This window comes from Microcaecilia unicolor, chromosome 1, assembly GCF_901765095.1.
Source record: "Microcaecilia unicolor chromosome 1, aMicUni1.1, whole genome shotgun sequence".
Classification (NCBI taxonomy): domain Eukaryota; kingdom Metazoa; phylum Chordata; class Amphibia; order Gymnophiona; family Siphonopidae; genus Microcaecilia; species Microcaecilia unicolor.
In genome coordinates, this window is record NC_044031.1 from 415927030 (window position 1) to 415950385 (window position 23356).

Sequence of the window (23356 nt, forward strand, 5' to 3'; positions counted from 1 at the left end):
ACGTGTTGCCTTTTGGTCTCCTGTCAGCTCCCAGGGTCTTCACCAAATGTCAGCGCTGCGTATGCCTTGTAGCGCTATAGAAATGCTAAATAGTAGTAGTAGTAGTAGTAGTTGCAGAATCACTACACAGACGAAGTTCATATGTTCATCTCAACATTTGGCTAGTGAAGAGCGCCTCAGAGAAAGTTGCTTAGGAGTCCATGTGAATGACTATTTGGGTGCTCGATCTACTAGGGTTTGTTTTTAAACTACCCTGTCCTATCTCCGCCCTGTCCAGTGATTGGAGTTCATAGGAGCCATGCTTGATGCTCAGATGATATGAGCCTACCTCCTGGTTACAAGAAGGGACAATCTTCTCTCACTCGCGTCCAAAGTTCGTGTTTCTCAGCAGATCACAGCTCAGCAGATATTGAGATTGTTGGGCCACATGGCCACCATAGTGTATGTTACACCCATGACACGCTTTCACATGAGATCTGCTCAATGGACCCTGGCTTCTCAGTGGTATCAAGCCATGGGGAGTTCTCTGCAGTGGTGGACCAATAGATCTAGTTTGACTCTGAGATTTCAATTCCATATTCCTCATCCACAAAAAGTGCTGACAACAGATGCATCTCTCCTGGGAATGGGGACCTCGAGGAGTTTGGTTCTCCCAGGAAACAAATTTTCAGATCATTCTCCTGGCACACCAGGTGATCTGGAACGCTCTTAAAGCGTTCAGAGATCTGTCTCACCAAATTGTTCTCATCCAAACAGACAATCAGGTTGCAATGTATTACACCAACAAGCAGGGTGGCACCGGATAATACGCTTTGTGTCAGGAGGCTGTCTGAATGTGGCATTTGGCTCGCCAACAGGGCATGTTCCTTCGGTCCACTCATCTGGTAGACAAAAACAATACCCTGTCCGACATACTGAGCAGGATAATGCAACTTCGAGTGGTCTCTCAGTATGGTCATTACCCGCAAGATCGTCTTGAGTGTGGGGCACCCCCTCGGTGAATCTTTTTGCCACTCAGCTCAACAGCAAGTTCCCTCAGTTGTGTTCCAGGCTTCAGGCCCATGACAGACTAGTGTCAGATGCCTTCCTCCTCTATTGAGGGACAGGTCTTCTGTATGTGTATCCTCCCGTACCTCTAGTGGGGAAGACTTTGTTGAAACTCGAGCAAGACAGCGGAACATGATTCTGATTGCGCCGTACTGGCCGCGGCAGATGTGGTTGCCTCTTTTTCTGGAGTAATCCTCTGAAGAACCGTGGAGGTTGGAGTGTTTTCCATCCCTCATCACACAGAACTAGGGTCGCTTCTTCATCCCAATCTCCAATCTCTGGCTTTCACAGCTTGGATATTGAGAGCCTAGAATTCGCTTCCTTGGGCCTTTTAGAGGGTGGCTCCCGGATCTTGCTGGCTTCCAGGAAAGATTCCACTATGAGGTGTCAACTCTTTTAAATTGAGTTTGCCGTCTGTTGTGAGAGCAAGGCTCTAGGTCCCCTTACTTGGCCTACACAGACCCTGCTTGGATACCTTCTACACCCCAGCACCGATCTCTGAGGAACTCCACTGCTTACCTTCCTTTCCTCTGAGCAGATTCCATTTACCACCACCATTTGCCACCTGTTGGTCACCCAGGTTCCTATCTAGTTCACCAGTTTTAGTCCTAAGTTCGGTCCTCTCAGCGTATTCACGAGTCTTCTGTGGGGGACCGTATCAAAGGCTTTGCTGAAATCCAAGTAGATTACATCTAGCCCACGTCCTTCATCCAGTTCTTTGGTCACCCAGTCTAGTCAAGATTTGTTTGACAGGCTTTTCCTTTGGTAACACCATGTTGCCTCGTATCCTGGAACCCTGTTGGCTTCTAGAAAGTTAACTATCCTTTCAGCAGCGACTCCATTATTTTTCCTACCACCGACATCAGACTTTAACAGTCTGTAGTTTCCCAGTTCTTCCCTGTCTCCACTTTTGTGAAGAGGGACAACATCCACTCATCTCAAATCTCGTGGAACCTCTCCCGTCTCTAAAGATCTGTTAAATAAATCTTTTGGAGGTCCTGCCAGAACCTCTCTGAGCTCCCTCAGTATCCTGGAATATATCCCATCCGGCCCCATAGCTTTGTCCACCTTCAGATTCTCAAGCTGTTTATAAACTCTTTCTTCTGTAAACGGCGAAATATCTACTCCATTTCCAGATATTCCCTCGGCAGCCAACCGTGGTCATTCTCCAGGATTTTCCTCTGTGAACAGCAAAGAGAAGTAATTGTTTAGAACGTTCGCTTTATCTTCATCACTCTGCACATAGCCATTCTCATTATCTTTCAGTATTTCAATTCCATTCCTATCTTTTCTCCTTTCTCCAATATATCTCAAAAAGGTTTTGTCACCTCTCTTTACATCTTAAGCCATTTTTTTTCTTCCGCTCACACTTTTCGCTAGCCGTATTTCCCTCGTCGCTTCTTTGAGTTTAATCCGATATTCCTTGTCACTGGCAGCAGATGAATCCAGAAACTGGTGGGTTATGTCTGTCTACCAGCAGGTGGAGATAGAGATAAACAGAACTGAAGGGAGTGATACCAGACAGACAGCCCCGTCTCAGTATATCTCTGTCTCCAGCAGGTGGTGGACGGCTTGTCTTCAGCTCCTGGATTCAAGGCCACTGAGGGTGCTCCTGGGCCTATGGACAGGGTGCCTGACTGAGGGTGTCAGCTTCAGAGGCATACTTACTTGTTAGGTCCCTGCCTCACCGCATATCCCTCTTCACAGGCTGCCTGGCTGTCTCTCTTTAACCTTTCTCCTACCTCCTCACTTAAGAAAAAAGCCAAAACAAAACTTAGAGCTGTTCCAGTTTGGTGCCTGTCTGATTCTGCCTTACAGAGCCGGAGTGCTTTTCTTCAGCTCCATTCTGTTCAGTCATGCGCTTTTTTCTCTGTGCAGCAGGTAAGTGCTAGTTTTCTTCTTCCCAATCGGGTTAATGGCGACGGAGACAGTCAAGCGCTGTTCCCGCTGCGGGAAACGGCAGTCAGCAGGGGGATTTTGCAGCTCAGACTGCACTAACTTTTCGGAGGCAGACGGGGCAGCTAGTTCACCAGAGAATATGTTTCCCCTCCCAGAAGCGCAAGGGCTGCACACCATTTCTAAGAATGCCGCCGAGGCGGCTCTAGTAGTGGTTCCTGGTAGTAGTGCTAATGCGGCAGTGGCAGCTCTTTCGGAGAGGGTGGAAACTTTGGCTCCTTCCTCTGTTCAGGCTCGGGGGGCTTTTGCTACTTTGGGAGAATTTTTTTTCCCCGGAATTTGTTCTGTTAATGCACCAAGCTTATTTGCTTAAACGGAACCACCCCACTTCTGGCCTGGTTCCTACTCTAGAAATTTCTGCTGGGTCGGGAGTGAGACAGGTCTCTTGGGGACAGTTCCAGAGGATGGGACTTCTATTAAAAGGAGACTGACCTCTGCGGTTCTTAAGGAGGGCTCCTTGATTCCAGTGTCGGCTACTCCATCTCTTATAGCCCCATCAGAGGGCTCCTGGAGACAGGCGGCCTCAGAAGACTAAGAGGAGACTGACCCCCCTCAGGATCAGGCGGATGACCCTTCAGCCGTTTGTCCCTTTCATAAAGAGGAGTTGTCCTCTTTCATCTCCTAAGCCTTGGAAGCCTTAAATATTGAAGACCCAGAGGGGGGTGGCTTCTCACAATGTTAACCCTAAAATGGTTAGTACTAGACGACCGTCCAAAGCCTTCCCAGTGCATGAAGCCATTGATGAGTTAATTTTGGCACAGTGGACTGATCCTGATGGTGCCCTTAAGGTAGCCAGAGCCATAGCTCACCTTTATCCTGTCGCAGCTACTCGATTAGAACAGTTTGCCCTTCCTAAAGTGGATGCCTTGGTGACAGCTGTCACTAAAAAGACTACCCTGCCAGTAGAGGGAGGGGTAGCACTGAAGGATATGCAGGACCGCCGTCTGGAAGCTTCTTTAAAACGCTCCTATGAGGTGGCTTCCTTGACGCTTCAGTGTGTAGCTCCTATGCGGCGAGGGCCTGTCTTAGTTGGCTCCATATGATTCAGGAGTCTATTGAAGACTCTCAGACAGCTGAGGTTCTTGTGTTTTCTCACATGGACGTAGGTTTCGCCTATTTAGCAGTGCTCTGTATGATTTTATTCGTTTTTCAGCTAAACTTATGTCTTTGGCTGTTTCCTCTCGGCGCCTTTTGTAGCTCTGGTATTGGTCCGCAGATATGGCATCCAAGCAACGTCTGATACGTTTGCCTTTTCAAGGTAAGTTATTGTTTGGAGAAGATTTGGAAAAAATTGTTAAGGACTTAGATTCCAAGTCCCAACGCCTACCCAAGGATAAACCTAAGCCTTCGGCTAGGCAGGGGCCCTCAAAATCCAGGTTTCGAGAGGCGTGCCGCTATCTCTCAGGCCGTTCCTCGGGATCCTTTCAGCGTCCTCGCTTCCAGCAATGATCTTCCTTTCACAATGACAAGCGACCATCGGGACCATCTGTTTGTCAAGGAGCAACTCCTCACATCTTCCACTGGCCCAGTCTGCGGGGGAGCAAATGGGTGGGGGGGGGGGCGGCTCTCACTGTTCCTTCTGGAGTGGGCCAAAATAACTACAGACCAATGGGTCCTCAACGTCATGCAAGAGGGTTACAAGTTAGAATTTGACTCGCCCGTCACAGAATTTTCTCTGGAATCTCACTGCTCCAAGTGGGTGGCAGTTCTACACACGTTACAAGATCTTCTGCACTTGGGGGCCATCGTTCCAGTGCCACCTCTTGAACGGCTCAAGGGACGCTATTCCATTTATTTTTGTGGTTCCCAAAAAGGGCAGAGCCTTTCAACTGGTTTTCGATTTAAGGAAGGTGAACCAATTTTTAAGGGTTCGGCACTTTCACATGGAAATGTTACGGGCCTTTATTGCGGCATTGCGGCTGTGCAACCGGGCAAGTTCTTGACTTCTCTCGACCAACGGGAAGCTTATTTGCATATTCCAATTGAGCGACCTCATCAGCAGTTCCTCAGATTTACAATTTTGGGCCTGCATTTCTAGTTTCGAGCCCTTCCCTTCGGATTAGCCACTGCCTCACATACCTTTTCCAAAGTCATGGTAGTACTGGCGGCCTTTTTGCAGAAGGAGAGAATTCAAGGCCATCCCTATCTCGACGATTGGTTGATTCGGAGACTGAGTCAAGCGGCTACCGACAGAGTTATTTCTCTCCTTCAGTCGTTGGGCTGGATTATTAACAGAGCCAAGAGTCAACTGCTGCCTACTGAGACCTTGGAATATCTCTGAGTGCTCTTCGACAGGAGGCTGGGGAAGGTGTTTCTTCCAGATGCACGACAAAACAAATTAGTGTCTCGGATCCGGGCCGTGATTTGTCTTGCCATGCCCTCATATTCAGGATTATGTTCAGGTCCTGGGGTCCATTTCAGCCACTCTGGAGGTGGTCCAATGGGCGAGGGCTCACATGCACCCCCTCCAACTGTTTCTTCTGAGCAGATGGTCGCTGACCTCCCTGGATTACCAACGACAGCTGTCCTGGACCGACACAGCTAAGAACAGTTTGGCCTGGTTGCTCCTCCTGTCCAGCTTGCAGAAGGGCATGCCGTTGGCCTCCCCGACGTGGGTGGTAGTGTTGATTGATGCCAGTCTGTCGGGATAGGGGGCTCATTGTTTGGACAGAGTTGCCCAGGGACTTTGGACTTCGCTCAAGGCGTTGTGGTCCATCAACGGTTTGGAACTGAGAGCAGTCATGAATGCCTTGATCTCCTTTCAAGATCTGATCGAGGGGGAAGCTGTTAGAATATTGTCAGACAACTCTACGACGATGGCCTACATCAATCGGCAGGGGGGGGACTCTGAGTCCACCTCTAGCAGAAGAGGCATCCCGTCTGATGATGTGGGCGGAGTCTCATGTTCTGTGTCTCTCAGCAGCGCACATTGCAGGCCAGAAAAATGTCCAGGCGAATTTTCTCAGTCAAACACTCCTGGACAAACCCATTCTCGAGGCCATGGATCTTCAAAGTCGATGCGGGCCCGTTCTCAGGCTTCCCTGAAGGAAGTGCTATGCGACACCGAGGAGGAGCGTTCGTGGGAGTCTGAGGAGGATTCCAGGTACTTTCCTCCGATGAGTCCTTTGGGATTCCTTCAGAACCTTCCCCTCCACCTGAAAGACGGCTATCACCACCTGAGATCCTCTCTTTCACCTCAATGTGGAAAATGGCTGAGGCCATACCCTTCCCAGTAGAAGTGGAGGATAAGACTAAGGCTAAGATGCTCGAGGTCCTGGACTACACCTCTCCACCTAAGGAGGCGGTGATGGCCCCCCTGCATGAAGTACTGAAGGTAGTCCTCATGCGGAACTGGGTATCCCCTGTGGTCCCCAAGAAAATTGATGCCCAGTATCAGATCCACGGGGAACCTGGGTTGGCGAGGTCTCAGTTACCCCCCAACTCCATGGAGGTGGATTCTGCTCTCAAGAGAGACAAGAATACTAGGGACTATGCCTCGGCTCCCCCAGGCAGAGAAGCTAGAACCTTGGACTCTTGTGGGAGGAAAATGTATCAGGCCACGGTGTTCGTTGCCCGTATACAATCATACCAGCTCTTCACAAGCAGCTACTTGCGGAACTTGGTGAGGAAGCTGTCTGACTTGGTTGATGCACTCCCTCCGGAGTACGCCAAGCCTTTTCACCAGCTGGTCAAGCAGCAGAAGCCGTATTGCAAGTTCTTGGCCAGGGGAACTTAAGACATTTTTAACATCCAGAATCTCTGCCCAGGGTATAGTGATACGCAGACTCTCATGTCTGCACATCTCTGACCTGGACGATTCGGTCAAGCAGAGGCTGGCGGATGCCTCATGCTGCGGGGATAATCTTTTTGGGGAGAAGGTAGAAGAACTGGTTGAGCAGATCAAGAAGCGCCTTTTGCTGCCAACTCCTCATCCAGGAGGCATTTTGGTGGGTCTCAGGATAATACTTTTGCATATTATAGGTATAGGTGTCCCCCGGTGGCTCACCAGCCTACTCAGGCTACACACCAGCGCATTCGTTCTCATCAGCGTGTGCCTAAGGCCCCTGCTGCTCTCCATCAAAAGCAAGGCTTTTGACTGGCTCCAGCAGAGCATAGCCACCATAAAAGTATCCATGCTGGATGACTTATTCCTGGTTCGAGAAAAGTTCAGGATGGTTTCCCTGGGCACCTTTCTTCCCATGATCCAGGAAAAGGATTGGCTATGCTCTCTGGACTTGAAGGAAGCACATACACATATCCCGATACTTTCAGCTCACAGGAAGTATCTTCGGTTTCGGGTGGGAACACATCATTTCCAGTACCACGTGTTGCCTTTTGGCCTTGCGTGAGCTCCCAGAGTTTTTACCAAATGTCAAGCGGTAGTTGCAGCATCGCTACGCAGACTGAGAGTGCATATGTTCCCTTATCTCGACAATTGGCTGGTGACGAGTACCTCAGAAGAAGGTGCTCAGGAGTCTATGCGGAAGACTATTCAGGTGCTCGAGCTACTAGGGTTCATAATAAATTACCCCAAGTCCCATCTCTTCCCTGTCCAGTAATTGGAATTCATAAGAGCCCTGCTCGATACGAGGACTATTTGAGCCTATCTTCTGGAGGTGCATGCGAACAACCTTCTGTCCCTCGAGTCCAAGGTTCGGACATCACAGCAAGTCACAGCTCAGCAGATATTGAGGTTGTTAGGCCACATGGCTTCCACAGTATGTTACACACATGGCACGTCTTCATATGAGATCTTCTCAATGGACCCTGGCTTCTCAGTTGTATCAGGTCATGGGGAGTCTAGAAGATGTCATCCGAGTGTCCCCCAAGCTGGTACACTATCTTCAGTGGTGGACAATTCATTCCAATCTGACCTTGGGACTTCCATTCCAAATTCCTCAGCCACAAAAAGTGCTGACAACGGATGCATCTCTCCTGGGGTGGGGGGCTCATGTAGATGGGCTTCACACTCAGGGATCCTGGTCCCCACAGGAAACAGATCTTCAGATCAACCTCCTGGAACTCCAAGCGATCTGAAACGCGCTAAAGGCTTTCAGAGATCGAATGTCCAACCAAATTATTTTAATTGAAACGGACAATCAGGTTGCAATGTATTACACCAACAAGCAGGGGGGCACCGGATCTCGTCCTCTGTCAGAAAGCCATCCAGTTGTGGCTCTGGGCAAGCCATTAACAGCATGTTTCTACAAGCTACTTATCTGGCAGGCGTTAACAGCCTGGCCGACAGGCTGAGCAGGGTAATGCAACCTCACGAGTGGTCTCTGAACATGGTTGTAGTCCACAAGATCTTCCGAGTGTGAGGCACCCCCTCGGATCTTTTTGCCACTCAAAGCAATCACAAGGTCCCTCAATTCTGTTCCAGGCTTCAGACCCACCACGACAGACTAGCGTCAGATGCCTTTCTCCTACATTCGGGGACAGACCTTCTGTTTGCGTATCCTTCCATGCCTCTAGTGGGGAAGACTTTGTTGAAACTCAAGCAAGACCGCAGAACCATGATTCTGATTGCGCCATACTGGCTGTGTCACATATGGTTCCCTCTTCTTGTGGAATTGTCCTCCGAAGAACCGTGGAGATTGGAGTGTTTCCCGACCCTCATCACTCAGAACGAGGGGTCTCTTGTACATCCCAACCTCCAATCTCTGGCTCTCAAGGCCTGGATGTTGAGAGCCTAGAATTTGCTTCCTTGGGTCTCTCGGAGAGTTTCTCCAGGGTCTTGCTTCCAGGAAAGTTTCCACTAAGAGGTGTTACTGTTTTATGTTTCAACGTTTTTTTATTGATAGTAAATAAAACACATTTCCATCTAACAAGCAAATTTATAATACAGGATATAGATGTGTGATCTTCTTAAACATAGAGTAACTTTCTACCATCAAACTTTTCTTCTATTTTCTCCCCCCTCCCCCCCATCTTCCCTCCTACAAATCACAGCTTCTTATATATATATAACTCAATTATAATTACCGAAATCAGAACTACACTTTCAGTGTTATAGCATAACGCATACTGCACATAACCTCCGCTAACATAGTAATATCTAACCCTGGAGTACATTATGAAAGCTCTATACTGCTATCTTACCACATACTTAGTTATTAACCCACCTTATGAGGTGTTACTGTTTTAAATGGAGGAGGTTTGCTGTCTGGTGTGACAGCAAGGCCATAGATTCCCTTTCTTGTCCTACCAGATTCTGCTTGAATACCTTCTACACTTATCAGAGTCTGGTCGTCAAGACCAACTCTGTAAGGGTTCACCTGAGTGCAATTTGCACATACCATCAGAGTGTAGAAGGTAAGCCTATCTCTGGACAGCGTTTAGTTCGCTTCATGACAGATTTGCTTTTGTTAAAGCCCTCTGTCAAACCTCCACCAGTGTCATTGGATCTCAACGTTATTCTCACCCAGCTGATGAAAGCTCCTTTTGTGCCACTGAATTCCTGCCATCTGAAGTACTTGACCTGGAAGGTCGTTTTCTTGGTGACTATTACTTCAGCTCTTAGGGTCAGTGAGCTTCAGGCCTTAGTAGTGCATTCAACTTATATTAAGTTTCACCACAACAGAATAGTCCTCCGCACGCACCCTATAAGTTTCTGCCGAAGGTGGTGTTGGAGTTACATCTGAACCAGTCGATTGTCTTGCCAACATTTTTTCCCCATCCTCATGCCCACCCTGGCGAAAGCACCTTGCACACCTTAGATTTCAAGAGAGCGTTTGCCTTTTACGTGGAGTGGACGATGCCCTTCATCCCCCCCCCCAGTTGTTTGTCTCTTTTGATCACAACAGGAGGGGAGTCGCCATCAGTAAACGCACCATTGCCAGTTGGCTAGCAGATTGCATTTCCTTCGCTGTTGCCCAAGCTGTGCGTGCTGATTTTGGAGGGCCATGTTACAGCTAATAATGTCAGAGCCATGGCTGCATCGGTAGCTCATTTAAAGTCAGCCTCCATTGAAGAAATTTGCAAAGCTTCAATGTGGTCTTCAGTCCACACGTTCACATCTCACTACTGCCTTGAGCAGGATACCCAACACTACAGTCGGTTTGGGCAATCAGTGTTGCAGAATCTGTTTGGGGTTTAGAATCCAACTGCACCCTCCTAAGCCCGTTTTATTCTGTTCTAGGCTGCACTCTCAGCTAGTTGTACATAGTTTCAGGTTGATCTCAGTTAATTCCTCACTGTTGCGAGGCCCAGTTGGCCAAGTTTTATTGTTTTGGGTGAGCCTGGATGCTAGGGATACCCCACTTGTGAGAATGAAACCAGCCTGCTTGTCCTCAGAGAAAGCAAAGTTACTTACCTGTAACAGGTATTCTCTGAGGACAGCAGGCTGATCATTGTCACAATCCAGCCCATCTCCCCTTGGAGTTCTTTTTGTTATTTTTCTTTATGCTTTTTTATTAAACTGATGAAGAGTGTGGTCGTGTGGCGGGCAGGAAGGCACGCGTAGTCGAGTGCGGAGTGCACATCAGAAGGCTCTAGCAAATTTTTTGCTATGTATTATGCCGGTTTCCAGGCCGACGCGGAATGTCGACCAACTTGTTAGAATGATCAGCCTGCTGTCCTCGGAGAATACCTGCTTCAGGTAAGTAACTTCGCTATATGGGGTGACGTGCGGAAAAGTGTGCTGTCCTATAGACCCATCTCCACACCTCCCTTCCTACCTTGAGTATCAGATGGTAAGATAATGTAATAGGGGGTAATTTTCTAGATGCATGTAAAATTTGGATAAAATGTATACCTGGGGAGCAAGGATGTTTCAGCTGTGGTGAGGGGAAGACTGTGTTGTGCCTCTGTACCAGTCATTTATATGTCGCATCCCACTAGCAGCCGCCAGATACCTCATATTAAGAAGTCCCATCCCCCAGTGGGCCTTAGTTGCTTGTATTACCCTCAATGACAAACATTGTTCATTACTTTTCCATAGATATTTTTGAAGCAGTTTATTTAGTATCTTTTCTTCCCAAACTTTTAGAAAAAGCGCCAGTTGTTGAAAAACATATAGCCATTGTGGCACTAGTAACATATTGAAGTGGTGAATCCGTTCCCACAAACTCAAAGGAGTAGCTTATTTTTTGTGTCTTATATTAAGGGAGTAATATTTTCCTTATAAAGTGAACATAGATCCACTGGCAACCATATGCCAAGGTATTGCAACATGGTATTTTCCTATGAGAAAGGAAATGGTCCCTGCCAATTTTGTTTTAGGTGAGGTGTCAAGGAAATTGCTTTTATTTTATTTTTGTTACATTTGTACCCCGCGCTTTCCCACTCATGGCAGGCTCAATGCGGCTTACATATTGTATACAGGTACTTATTTGTACCTGGGGCAATGGAGGGTTAAGTGACTTGCCCAGAGTCACAAGGAGCTGCCTGTGCCTGAAGTGGGAATTGAACTCAGTTCCCCAGGACCAAAGTCCACCACCTTAACCACTAGGCCACTCCTCCACAATTGCTTTGGATTTGTCATAATTTAACGTAAAGCTTGAAAAGGCACCGAATGTCTCTAATAGGGAAAGCAAACTTGGCAGGGACTTCTGAGGAGCTGTGAGACCCACCATTAAGTCATCTGCTTAGGCCAGAGCTTTAATAGGATAATTCGATGCCTTCAATTGAGGGAGAAGTATTTAGCACTCGGAAGAGTGACTCTAAAGATAACACAAACAGGAGACGGGACATCCCTGACTCGACACTCGCTGTATAGAAAATGTTGAGGATCTCCCTCCTTTAATCAGAAGGCAGGCTTGAGGGAGCTGGTATAAAGTCTGTACCACCCAGTCAAACCAACCTACAATCCTTATGTGGTGCATGACTTTGAAAAGATCAGAGATCGGCTTTCCAGCACGGACCATCAGGAGTGCCTTGGAGCAGACGACCATCTATCCACGGGTGCCTATTTCTGACCGGCTGGTTGTTCCTCGAGCCAGACTTGACGATACCAGGCTGATCAGGTGAGAGACTCAAGCACAGAGTCAACCGGAGTGTAACATCGGAGACGGCGCAGGTGAACAGCCCGTGGCAGCCTATGGCCTAGCGGGAACTGAGTCGAGATCAAATAGCCTTCCCTTCACAACACGTGGAGGACTGCAGTCAGCTTTTAAAGGAGGCCAGTGACTCAAATGTACAGTTTGGAATCAAATATCGGTATTCAAGCAGCTCTCTACACCTAGAGCTTAACATATACGCTGAATGCTCCACCACTTCAACTTAGAATCTTTGCTAACTTGTGAAGTTTTTGTGACTACTTTGAATATTGAATGCTGAATATTGAACCTCACCTAGAGTTCAAACATATACCCTGACGACATTGAATGCTAAATATTGAATATTGTATGAAGTTTTTGTGACTACATCGAATGTTGAATGCTGAATATTCAATACACCTCCTAGAGCTTAAACATATAACATATAGGCTTCTCTAGAACCATTTTAAGATCAAATATCATACCTTGTATAGCACTGTAATGCTCATGTCTATCTGCTATCTCTAAGCTATATGCTCATGTTTACCTATTATTTGTAAGTTATTTCCGCAAGATCTATGATCCATCTGAAGCTTCCATTGGAGTATAAATTGCTTTAAATAATATACCTAACCATAATCATGACCTACTAACATAACACACCTACCAATTAACTTTACACTAATCCTGACTGACACCAAAATGGAGGCAATCAAACTGCTTCTAATCTACTCCTTATCCCTGAAACATCATATACTAACCACACCCTTTACTGTCACCAAGAACATGCCCGCATTATATAATAATAGTTCAGCCACCAACAATATATCTCACCAAAATAATTATAACCAGTTTAATGGAAGATCCGCTACACGGGGACAAAATCAATACAAAGGAAAGAAAGGATCAAACAAACCTAAACTACAAGATAATAAGCAATTAATAAAAATTAATTTAACTTCAAATCAAACTGACCCTTACCAAACAATTCTACTGGGTTATATTAATGCTAGATCAGCTGTTAATAAAACAACTATAATAACAGACTGGATCACGACTGACAACCTCGACCTCCTATTCATCACTGAAACTTGGCTTCATGACCAAAATGACCCTACAATTTTAGACCTATGCCCCCCAGTTTATAAAATCACTCATTGGACAAGAAAAGGAAAATGAGGAGGTATAGCATTAATCCATAAATCCCAATTCATCATTACAACAACAGCCGAGTCTATAACGCCGCATCTTGAAATAGCCTCAGTAAGAATCCATCATACATCCTTGGTCAATCACCTGAATGTTGTTCTGTTTTATAGACCACCAGGAAACTGGCTTGAGTGCCAACCACTACTTATGGAATTTATATTGAACACGTGTAGCTAACTCTAATGTTCTGATTATAGGGGACATAAACTTACACCTAGATGATTCTAACTCAACCAATGTAAGTGAATGCAAAGAGTTCTTTCAACTATGTGACCTTATATGGCCAAATATACAAGCAACTCACACCAAAGGACATACTCTTGACCTCATTACATTCAAATTAACATCAGATCTTAATCCAACCCTAGTAGATACACAATGGGAAGAAGTACCTTGTTCAGATCACCATAAATTAAACATATCCTTACAATGGAGAAGAAAAAACACACGCCATAATCAAGAACGTACAACCTACTCCTCAAGAGGAAAAATAGATCCCACGACATTCTGGCAACAGCTCTACAACGACGAATGGACAATACAAACAGACTCGAATAATTATCTCCAAGACTGGGACATTAGATGCAGGAAAACACTAGATAATATAGCACCTTTACGAACAAGATCCTCACGAAGAAACAACTCGATACCTTGGTTTAATGAAGAATTGAAAAAGTTAAAAACCCAAGTTAGGAGATACAAACGAGCATGGAATAAAAGGAAAAATGAAGACACATTAAACTCCTGGAAACTAATCCAAAGGAAATACAAATATGCCATACGTAACTTCAAAAGATCGTACTACAAAACAATAATTGGACCAGATTACAAAGACACACAAAAACTTTTTCTACTAGTGAACAAATTACTAAATACCATCCCAGTCACTTCAACTACCATAGATACCCCATCAGCAGACAATCTTACTAAATACTTTAATGAGAAAATTGCTAAGATTCGATTCACATTATCATCTATTACTACTAACCATAAAATATTTTTCGACTGCTTGGATCCAATGCCAGAGGAATATCCAGCTGACAGAATTTGGTCTAACTTCACCACCCTTACTAAGGAATCCGTCACCCAAGTGATCAGTAAATTTGCTAAATCCCACTGCAAGCTTGATGCATGCCCCAATAACCTAATAAGATTCGCCCCTCAACGATTCATAACAGACCTCACAAAGCATTTAAATTATATGCTACAACATGGACTCTTCCCCAGTGATAAAGGAAATATAGTACTCACGCCAATACCTAAGGACCTAAAGAAAAAAGTAAATGGTATAAGCAATTACCACCCAGTAGCATCCATTCCTTTAGCAGTCAAACTAATGGAAGGCATGGTAACCAAGCAGCTCACCGATTATTTAAACAAGTTTTTGATTTTACATGAATCACAGTCAGGATTTCGATCTAACCACAGTACAGAAACTGTGCTGATCACTCTACTAACCAAATTTAAGCAAGCAAGCGCAACCGGAAACGGCATACTTCTCCTGCAATTCGACATGTCCAGTGCGTTTGATTTGGTCAATCACGAAATACTACTAAATATCTTAGAATACTTTGGAATAACAGGAAATATACTTAACTGGATCAAAGGTTTCTTAGCAACAAGAACATACCAAGTGATATCAAATTCGACTATTTCATCACCTTGGAAACCAGAACGTGGAGTCCCTCAAGGATCTCCACTTTCACCGTCTCTTTTCAATCTAATGATGACACCATTAGCCAAAACATTATCCAACCAAGGCCTTAATCCTTTCATTTATGCAGATGATGTTACGATTTATATCCCATGTCTCATTCTCTCATCACAGCACAACAAGTACAAACCCACTAATTTAATTATCCCTAACTTTACCCTTCCCGTATCAGAAACTTTGAAAGGGAAAGCCATGCGAAATACACAACAAAGAAAATGTTTCATTCAATGTGGAAACTCAAAAGAATTAAGCCTTTCTTCCCAAGAGAAGCATTCTGCAGACTGGTGCAATCATTGGTATTATGCCAGCTAGACTATTGCAATGCCATCTATGCTGGGTGTAAAGAACAAATTATCAAAAAACTTCAAACTGCACAAAACATGGCAGCCAGACTCATATTTGACAAAATGAAATATGAAAACGCCAGTCCCTTACGAGAAAAGTTACACTGGCTTCCATTAAAAGAGTGTATTGCTTTCAAAGTTTGCACCCTGGTTCATAAAATCATACACGTTGAAGCTCCAGTGTATATGTCAGACCTTATTGACCTACCTACCAGGAACTCTACTAGCTCATCACTTACATTCCTGAATCTCCACTATCCAAACTGTAAGGGATTGAAATACAAATTAACGTATGCATCTAGCTTCTCCTACATATGCACGCAAATCTGGAATGAATTACCAAAACCCATAAAAATAACCCACGACACAGTGAACTTCCGTAAACTATTGAAAACTATTTATTTAAGAAAGCTTACAATAACAACTCATCCTAAATGCCAACTAACAAAACGCACCTATACAAAATACATTCTTTATATCTTAACTGTTTATGCTAAATTACCCTGATTTATAGTTTAATATTCCTAATTGTTCAAGTTAATCTGTCACGAATGAAGTTTAACCTAATACCTTTCAGTTCTTATCATAAGACGAACTTTCCTTCCTGTAACCTAATCCACTCTATCTCCTCTTCCTCAACTGTGTATCTCTCCTCTCCGGAACTGGTAATCACCACTTACGGAACTATGTAAGCCACATTGAGCCTGCAAATAGGTGGGAAAATGTGGGATACAAATGTTATAAATAAATAAAATAAATAAATAAGGCCTGCTGACCTGGACAAAGGCTTTTGTTGCATACAAACTCACAAGCATAGCTAGGATACTTTGGGTTTTGCAGTACAACATAGCCAGCAATGTGCGTCTAGTATTCAGCATAGATTGCCTGCCTGGCAGAAATCCCACTTGTGCAGGCCTACTGATGTCTGGTAAAAAAAAAAAAACCTATGCCAATCTGGAAGGAGTAATGCCTTATTTTCATGTAAAGGGAACTCCATGGAGTCTACCACCGCTGAGTAGTAAGTAAGTAAATGGGGCAATGAGTTGGTACTGTAAAATTTTATAGAATTCCCTGGAAAACCCATCCGCCCCAGGTGCAGAGTAAGACTTTAAACTTCTAATTGCCTGCTGTATTTCTTTTGCCTATAAAGGCGATTTTAGAGCTTCTTGAGCTATTGTGGTTAAACACGGGAGTTGGGCTTGTTCCAGAAAAGCTGCAATCGCCGCAGAACCAGAAGGCAACTGTGCCTCGTATAAATCGGTAAAGTGTGCTAAGAGGATACAGGCAATTAAATCTGGATCATTAACCACATGCCCCAACCTGTCTTTCAGTGCATCAATGGTACGGGTGCTGCCCCCCCCCCCCCCCCCCCAAAGATTTAACAAGTCTAGCCAGCAATTTGCCCAGCTTATTGTCAAAAGTTTGACATCTGTTTTTTGGGGTCTGTTCATGTATAAGGGATTTTAAGGCAGTTTATAATGAGATATATGTGTCTCTATTCGGTGGTGAGGGGGTGCTCAGGTACTTCTGCCTTGGCTTGTGTAATTGGGCTTTCATGTGGGTAATACTGGCAGCCACCCTTCAGCGTCTGTTAGCTGTATATGCAGTTATGTCCCCACAGAGTACTGCTTTGGCAGCACACCAAAAAAAGCTTTGATTGTTTATGTACTGTTGATTATATCACCTATACTCTTCCCATCTGGACATTAGGTATGTTTGAAAATCTGGGGAACATGATAGATATGCTGGAAACCTCCAGCCAACTGAGGTCTGACGCTGTGCTGGGGCCTCCAGGTCTATCCAAACCATTAAGTGGTCTGATACCGACTCAGGACCTATTGTTGCCTTCCCGACCAACAGCAATAAGGTAGTGGAGATACAGATATAAGCTAGTGGTGAATGTATCATGAGCCCTAGATCTATGCGTGTAATCTCTGTCTTCTGGATGTTACATCCGCCAACTGTCTACCAGAGATAGTGATTTGCAGAATGTCCTGAGCACTCCGTGACCTGGTTGGGCCCCCAGTCTATGTAGTTGACCAGTTGAGCTGTATAAAGTTGCATCCACTAAGAGATTGAGGTCTCCTGCAATCAGCAAAACCTGTCAATGAATTTGTAGGAGGCGTGCCAATAGAGTGGAAAAGAACATATGATCATAAGGGGTGGGCCCATAAAGGGTTAATAGATAAAGCTCCCATCCCTGTAACCATAATTTAAGAAGGGTGTACCTGCTGCGTGCATCCATCTCTGTTACCTCAGTTGTGCATGCTAGGGATTTGTGTATTAGCACTGCCACCCCGCTTTTTCTGTTCCCTGATGATGCAAAATAGGTCTCCCCCACCCACATTTTCTTAAGCTTCATTGGTTAGTCACATCTCCTGTAGATAAGTACGCAAGTATTGCCATACTGGGAAAGACCAAAGGTCCATCGAGCCCAGCATCCTGTTTCCAACAGTGGCCAATCCAGGTCACAAATACCCGGCAAGATCCCAAAAATGTACAAAACATTTTATACTGCTTATCCCAGAAATAGTGGATTTTCCCCAAGTCCATTTAATAACGGTCTATGGACTTTTCCTTTAGGAAGCCGTCCAAATGGCCATGCATTCTCAATTCCATTAGAATCTTCGTCCTTTTTATGGAGGAGGTAATGCCCCCCACATTCCATGATATTATTCTGCTACGCAGGGCCGACATCCCAAATCCACAGGAGAGAAATAGCATCTATACAACCTCTCCTCCTTTGTTGGTCTGGGTGCCCAGCCCTCACCCAGTCCAAAATACTCTCTACATGCCCATCCCATGTTTCCACATACATCAGGGGGAGCCACCCCGAGAGAACAACACTCCCATCCTTTCCCAACCTCAAATACCAACCCTGCAACAACATCCTGAACCCATCCAAAACATACCCCCCTCCCCTGCACTGAAATCTCCCAATCTCCCCAACTCCTTCCCCCCCCCCCCCCTTGCCCACCCTCCCATTCAATCCCTGGTCTCTGCCCCTGATTATGGGGGACAGAATGGAGTCACATTATGCAAAGGGTCCTGCAACTTCCCTGCCTCTTCTATAAGAGAAATCAACAATTAGTATCTACACATCAAATGTTATCACCAGAAGTTAAAGTTTACACATTCCTCAAACTATTACCAGTCACTGTGAGGTTGACAACCCATTAAGGTAACTTTGAGCAGCCACTGGTGAATCAAAAGTATGCCTCTGGCCCTCGGTGTTGACTTTTAAAAGTGCTAGGTATAATAGCAGAAAACACAGCCCCTTAGAATGGCATGTGGTGCAAGCGTGGTGGAATTTTCTGCGCTTCTCCTGTAGCGCCAGTGAATAATCCTGAAAAATCAAAATCTGCTCTTCATACTTGAGCGAGTCTCTCTTCTATTTAAATCCTCTTAGAGTTTCCACCTTGTGACAGTGATTGTGCACTTTTACAATTACTACTTGCAGTTTTTGCTGTTAGTTAGCGCAAATTTGTTACTCTTCCAGTTTTCCAGAAGAGCTCACAGATTCCTCTCCGGTATAGACTCAGGGAGCCCCACTATTCAAAGATTGTTGCATCTAGACCTATTCTCTAGGTCCTCCAGATGTTCTGCGTGGTCCTTGGACCTTCTGCTTGAGATGCTAAAGCTCTTGCTCTATGCCCCGCCTCATCCTCCACTCTGGACACTCGCTGTTCTAATTCGCCTGTCCTGTAGGTCGTTTCTGCCAACATAGACTGCAGGTTAGAAAGCTGGGTAGAAATCTGTCACTGTTACTGCAGTTTGTAAGTTGGTTGAGTTGTTGATCTGAGAAAGAGGGTGGCTCCAAGTCGCCAGCTGCCACCATTTTGTCCACACCACTCTGTTGCTTTGGAGTGTCTTTTTTTATTGTTTTTCTCTGCCATTTCGCGCTCTGTCTTAAAAATATATTTGACCACATGGTTACCTCTGAGATACGAGAGCAAGATGTTGTCTCAGGCAGCAAAGAGCAACAAATTCCGGGCGATGAGGCACAGGACCCCAGAGAAGGCTTGAAATGCATCAGTCCTTCTCAATGCATCATATGACTCCCCCTTTTTATTATAGTATAAAAAGGAATAATATTCTGAACTGTAAGCAAAAATAGAAGATACATCCCCCCCCCCCCCCCCATCTTTCCTGTCTCCTCCCCTTTCACAAACATCCCCTCCCCTCTATTCCCTTCCTGCTCCACCTACAAAGGTGCCAGAATAATTAACTTATGAACTGGACAACATTACCACATTTAGACTGAACTTCTGTATGAAGGAAGCCCTTCTTTCATTACCTGTCTGTGAAATAGTAGTAATAAAAAAAGGCAGGTACATTTTTATAATATACCACTGCATTCCCTCAAAACAAAAGGAACATATAGGCACAGGAAACAAAGATGATAAATGCTCCCAGGCCAGGTCTCAACCTAATTAATGATTTTTTTAAATTATAAAGAGTAACGTAAATCTGATTTGTTGAGCACCTGAACTCATATGTCGTCTGTGTTTTTTGGTGACCCTTTACTAGGTGAAAACATCTCTGCAGGGACTCAGGGTCCCTATAACCTTCCCCTCCAAATGAACTAATTACTATTCTAACCAATGAAATCAATAATACTTCTTCTTTGTACATCCATATTCTGCACAAGCCGCCATGTTTGGGGGGGGGGGGGGGCCTTATCATGATCATCACAATCTCCAAGTGTACCGTGTGTTCCTCTGGGCTCGCGCTCCTCGCGCTGAATCCTTCCTGGGTGAGTTCTCTGGCGAAGTCCCAAGTCGACTCCCGACTCCATCCTCGGTCCTCTCTCCTCTGCTGCTGATCTGCCCGCAACCACTACTCTCTCTCTCCTTAGCCTGTACTATTAAGTACTGTACGACGACGTCAGCCACTCTACCACCACCGTCCACCACACTGAAAAATAACCCACCAAATGACTGCTGTGGTGGCATGCTATTTAACAGTGTGGTTCTGGTTGACAGTGCAGAATGAAACGAAGAGGCCAATCAGAGTTCTCTCTTCTGGTGATGTCAGCATGGTGGGCAGGGAGGGGACTGTGATGTGCTGGCGTTCAGTGGACTGTGTGCATGCGCATGCATGCCTGCGCATGCAGGCAGGGAGGAGGAGCAGAGCAGCGGTAAAAGGTAGGCGTCTGTTTTACACAGGTACATGGAAACTTTCTGCCGTTCCTACATTGTAACCACAGATTATCGCGGTTTACCACAACTACCCACTCCCGTTTCATTTTCTAGTCCTGATATTTGCACTCCAAGTCATTAATGTGCCCTGAACACTCCTCCACGTGGGTCTCCGCTTTCTCCAAGCACACACCTAGCTCCTGCATATCAGCCCTGATATCCGTGCTCAATGTTATTCTAGCATCCCTTGTAGGAGGCCTGCCAGGAGCCCCTCTGGCAAAGGCCCCAGACCACTAGTGGCCAACGACATATTGCCATCGTCTCTCCACAGCTGTGACCCACCGTGGTAGGCGAATTCTTGTAGATCAATATGTTTCTTTCTTGCTGATCATGGCACAGATCTGTGCTCCCAATATTTGTATATTAGAAGAAATGCTTTATGCTTTGTTAAAGGCATTTTGTTAAACGATAGATGTCTATTTTTCCTGAGGGAGTAGAGAGCAGTGGAGTTAAGCCTCCATTTGGCCTGATGATGTCATTTCCCAGGGGGGATGATGTTGAATTGCAGGTGGGTGGGGGGGGAGGAAGATGGCAAATCATGCCAAGGACAGGCTAGGAGTGGAAGAGAGCAGAAGAGATGTTTGGAGGAAACAGAAGACACTGCAACTTGATTAATTATTTTTTAATTGTGACTAATGCATTTATCATAGCATTAACTGCGATTAACTTGCAGCCCTAGTTTTTTCCTGTCCTTCACAGGACTGACAGTAGGATTTGAAACTTGGCTTCCCTGATTCTCAGTCGATAGTGCTAACTAGTATGTTACTTCTTCAAGCTAGAAAGATAATTGTCAATGCAGGAGTGACCCTTCTGGGGAGAGTTAAATTTCAAAGGCAATCTTTTTGCCACACCTCCCTCCCAGTCAGTTCTGTGGTTATTGTGGGATGGGTTAGAAGAAAAGTATCTTCATATTAAGCTGATGCTGTATATGCAGTTTGTGAGAAAATGGAAGAATTTGTTGGAAAATGTGTGTGTGCTTTTTTTTGCAGTTAATTTCGTGATCATCCTTCTGTTTGTGTGGAGAATTGGAGACTGCTGACCCAGGTCCCTGTGACTTGCAAGCTCAGAAGATATAGCACCAGCAATGGATTGTGCTCTTTTTTTTTTGTTTTTGTTTTTGTTTTACCACTTGTGGGTAGACTTTTTGTGTATTAGGCAGCTACAGTTCTGCTTTTTCTGGGTCCCAAACTGCCAATGTAAATTACTTTATTAAAAGTATGCTATTTTTAAATGCTGTTTTGAAGATTTTATGATACATGGTTTATGAATGTGGGAGGGAACTAGCATGATCTGTTGTGGGGGCTTATCATTTATTTCCATTTTGTTTTCCTATGTGATGAAGTAGCTGCTAGAACTTAATGTAGTTTTACTATGCTGTAATGGATTATTATCATTTTATTAATCCCATCAAAAAACAAGGAGGGAACTAAAATGGCAAAGGCTGATTTTTGACTATTACAGTATTTTTGCATGCTGCTTATTTGAATGCAGACATATGTTTAGAAAATTCTGGAAGAAAGTACTTATTTGTACTGTTCTGAAGAGTTACTATACATGCCATAAATACTTGCTATGAAACAAATGTGTGTACACAATGAAGGATTTGTTTAAAAACCTGAAATTAGCACATAAATGTTTTTATATTTTTAAAAATTTGTGTACATAAAACAAGATTTTTTTTATATATATGTATAGGGGTTGTGTTTAAACATTTTTATTTTTACTAAATCTTGCAGTGTTCCATGACAGGATAGGAAATTAAAATTGAACAATAGTGTCATCCCATTTGACATCTTGTATCTTTTAAAGGTATTCCACACACTAATTTCTCACATTGAGAATATGCTGTTCTATGATTTCTTATGCACTGTTTAAAAAAAAGTATAATGTTGAGGGCTTACCATATTTGCCTCTTGGGATTTGCCAAAACCTTCAATAGTGGCTCTGGAATGATCCAGTATGTATGTGTGGTTTTCACAGTAACATTACAAGAATACAGCTTTAGAACTGGTTTGAATTAGCTGTTCAATTTAGGCATATCATATGTAAACTGTCCACTCCACTTAATGAGAGGTTGGTTTTTTTTGTGTGGGTTTTTAAAAAAAACTTTTTATATGTTCATGCTATCATAAAGAATTTCCCTGTGACTGATAGTCCACTTTGGCTTTTTGTATTGGTTTGCACACTGCAAATAGTTATTAGTACTGGATCTTTGAGGGATTGGAGTATGGCTGTATACTGTTTTAAATTCTTATTCTGAAAATAATTTTATAAGAATAAATTTTGATGAATAAATATAAAAAAATGTTTAAAGCAAAGACTATTTTGCAGTCTTTAAACATGTTACTAAGTCTGATAAAAGTTTTTGTTTTGATTTTTAGTTTATTAATGGCAATGTATTTAAATATATATTTTAAGAACAATGGAGAGTTGCACATCATATTGTCCATTGCAAGCTAAGATTTTGAAGGGAAACTATACATTTTTGTAGGCGATATTTAAGATAATGCTTTAATACATTTGACCCTCGCAGTTCAGGGCTTAATCAGAAATTTTCCCCAGTCTTAAATCCTGCCCCTCCTTAGTGTGAAATACCTTTAACAGTACAATCCAATGTATTATACAGTTTTATACTGATTTTACTTTTTCAATATTAACCTTGTGTAACTACAAATACATTATACTGCAGTGATGTGTCTTGTGTATCTAAATAAAAAAGTCAATGTACAATTTTTAAGGCTTTGTAAATACAATAGATCTGAGTTTTTTTGTATGTGTGAGTTAATTTTCAAGGACTGTACTAATGCACAGATCAAAAGTATTACATTCCTCAAAATTTGTTTCAAGTATTGGCCCATGTTCATCTTATTAAATTACAAGACAAACTGTTACAAGTTTGTTTGAGAA

The 23356-nt window shown here is 44.1% G+C and overlaps 1 protein-coding gene across 2 annotated transcripts in view; it reads left to right on the forward strand.

The window, feature by feature from the left end:
- DEK (DEK proto-oncogene) overlaps positions 1 to 23186 on the forward strand; it is a 166893-nt gene extending 143707 nt beyond the window's left edge. For both annotated transcript variants that reach the window (XM_030211616.1, XM_030211608.1), the window contains exon 11: positions 21439 to 23186. In XM_030211616.1, the coding sequence (XP_030067476.1) occupies positions 21439 to 21450 (12 nt within the window). In that variant the 3' untranslated portion in view covers positions 21451 to 23186. The remainder of the gene's footprint in view (positions 1 to 21438) is intronic.
- Positions 23187 to 23356: the final 170 nt, after the last annotated feature.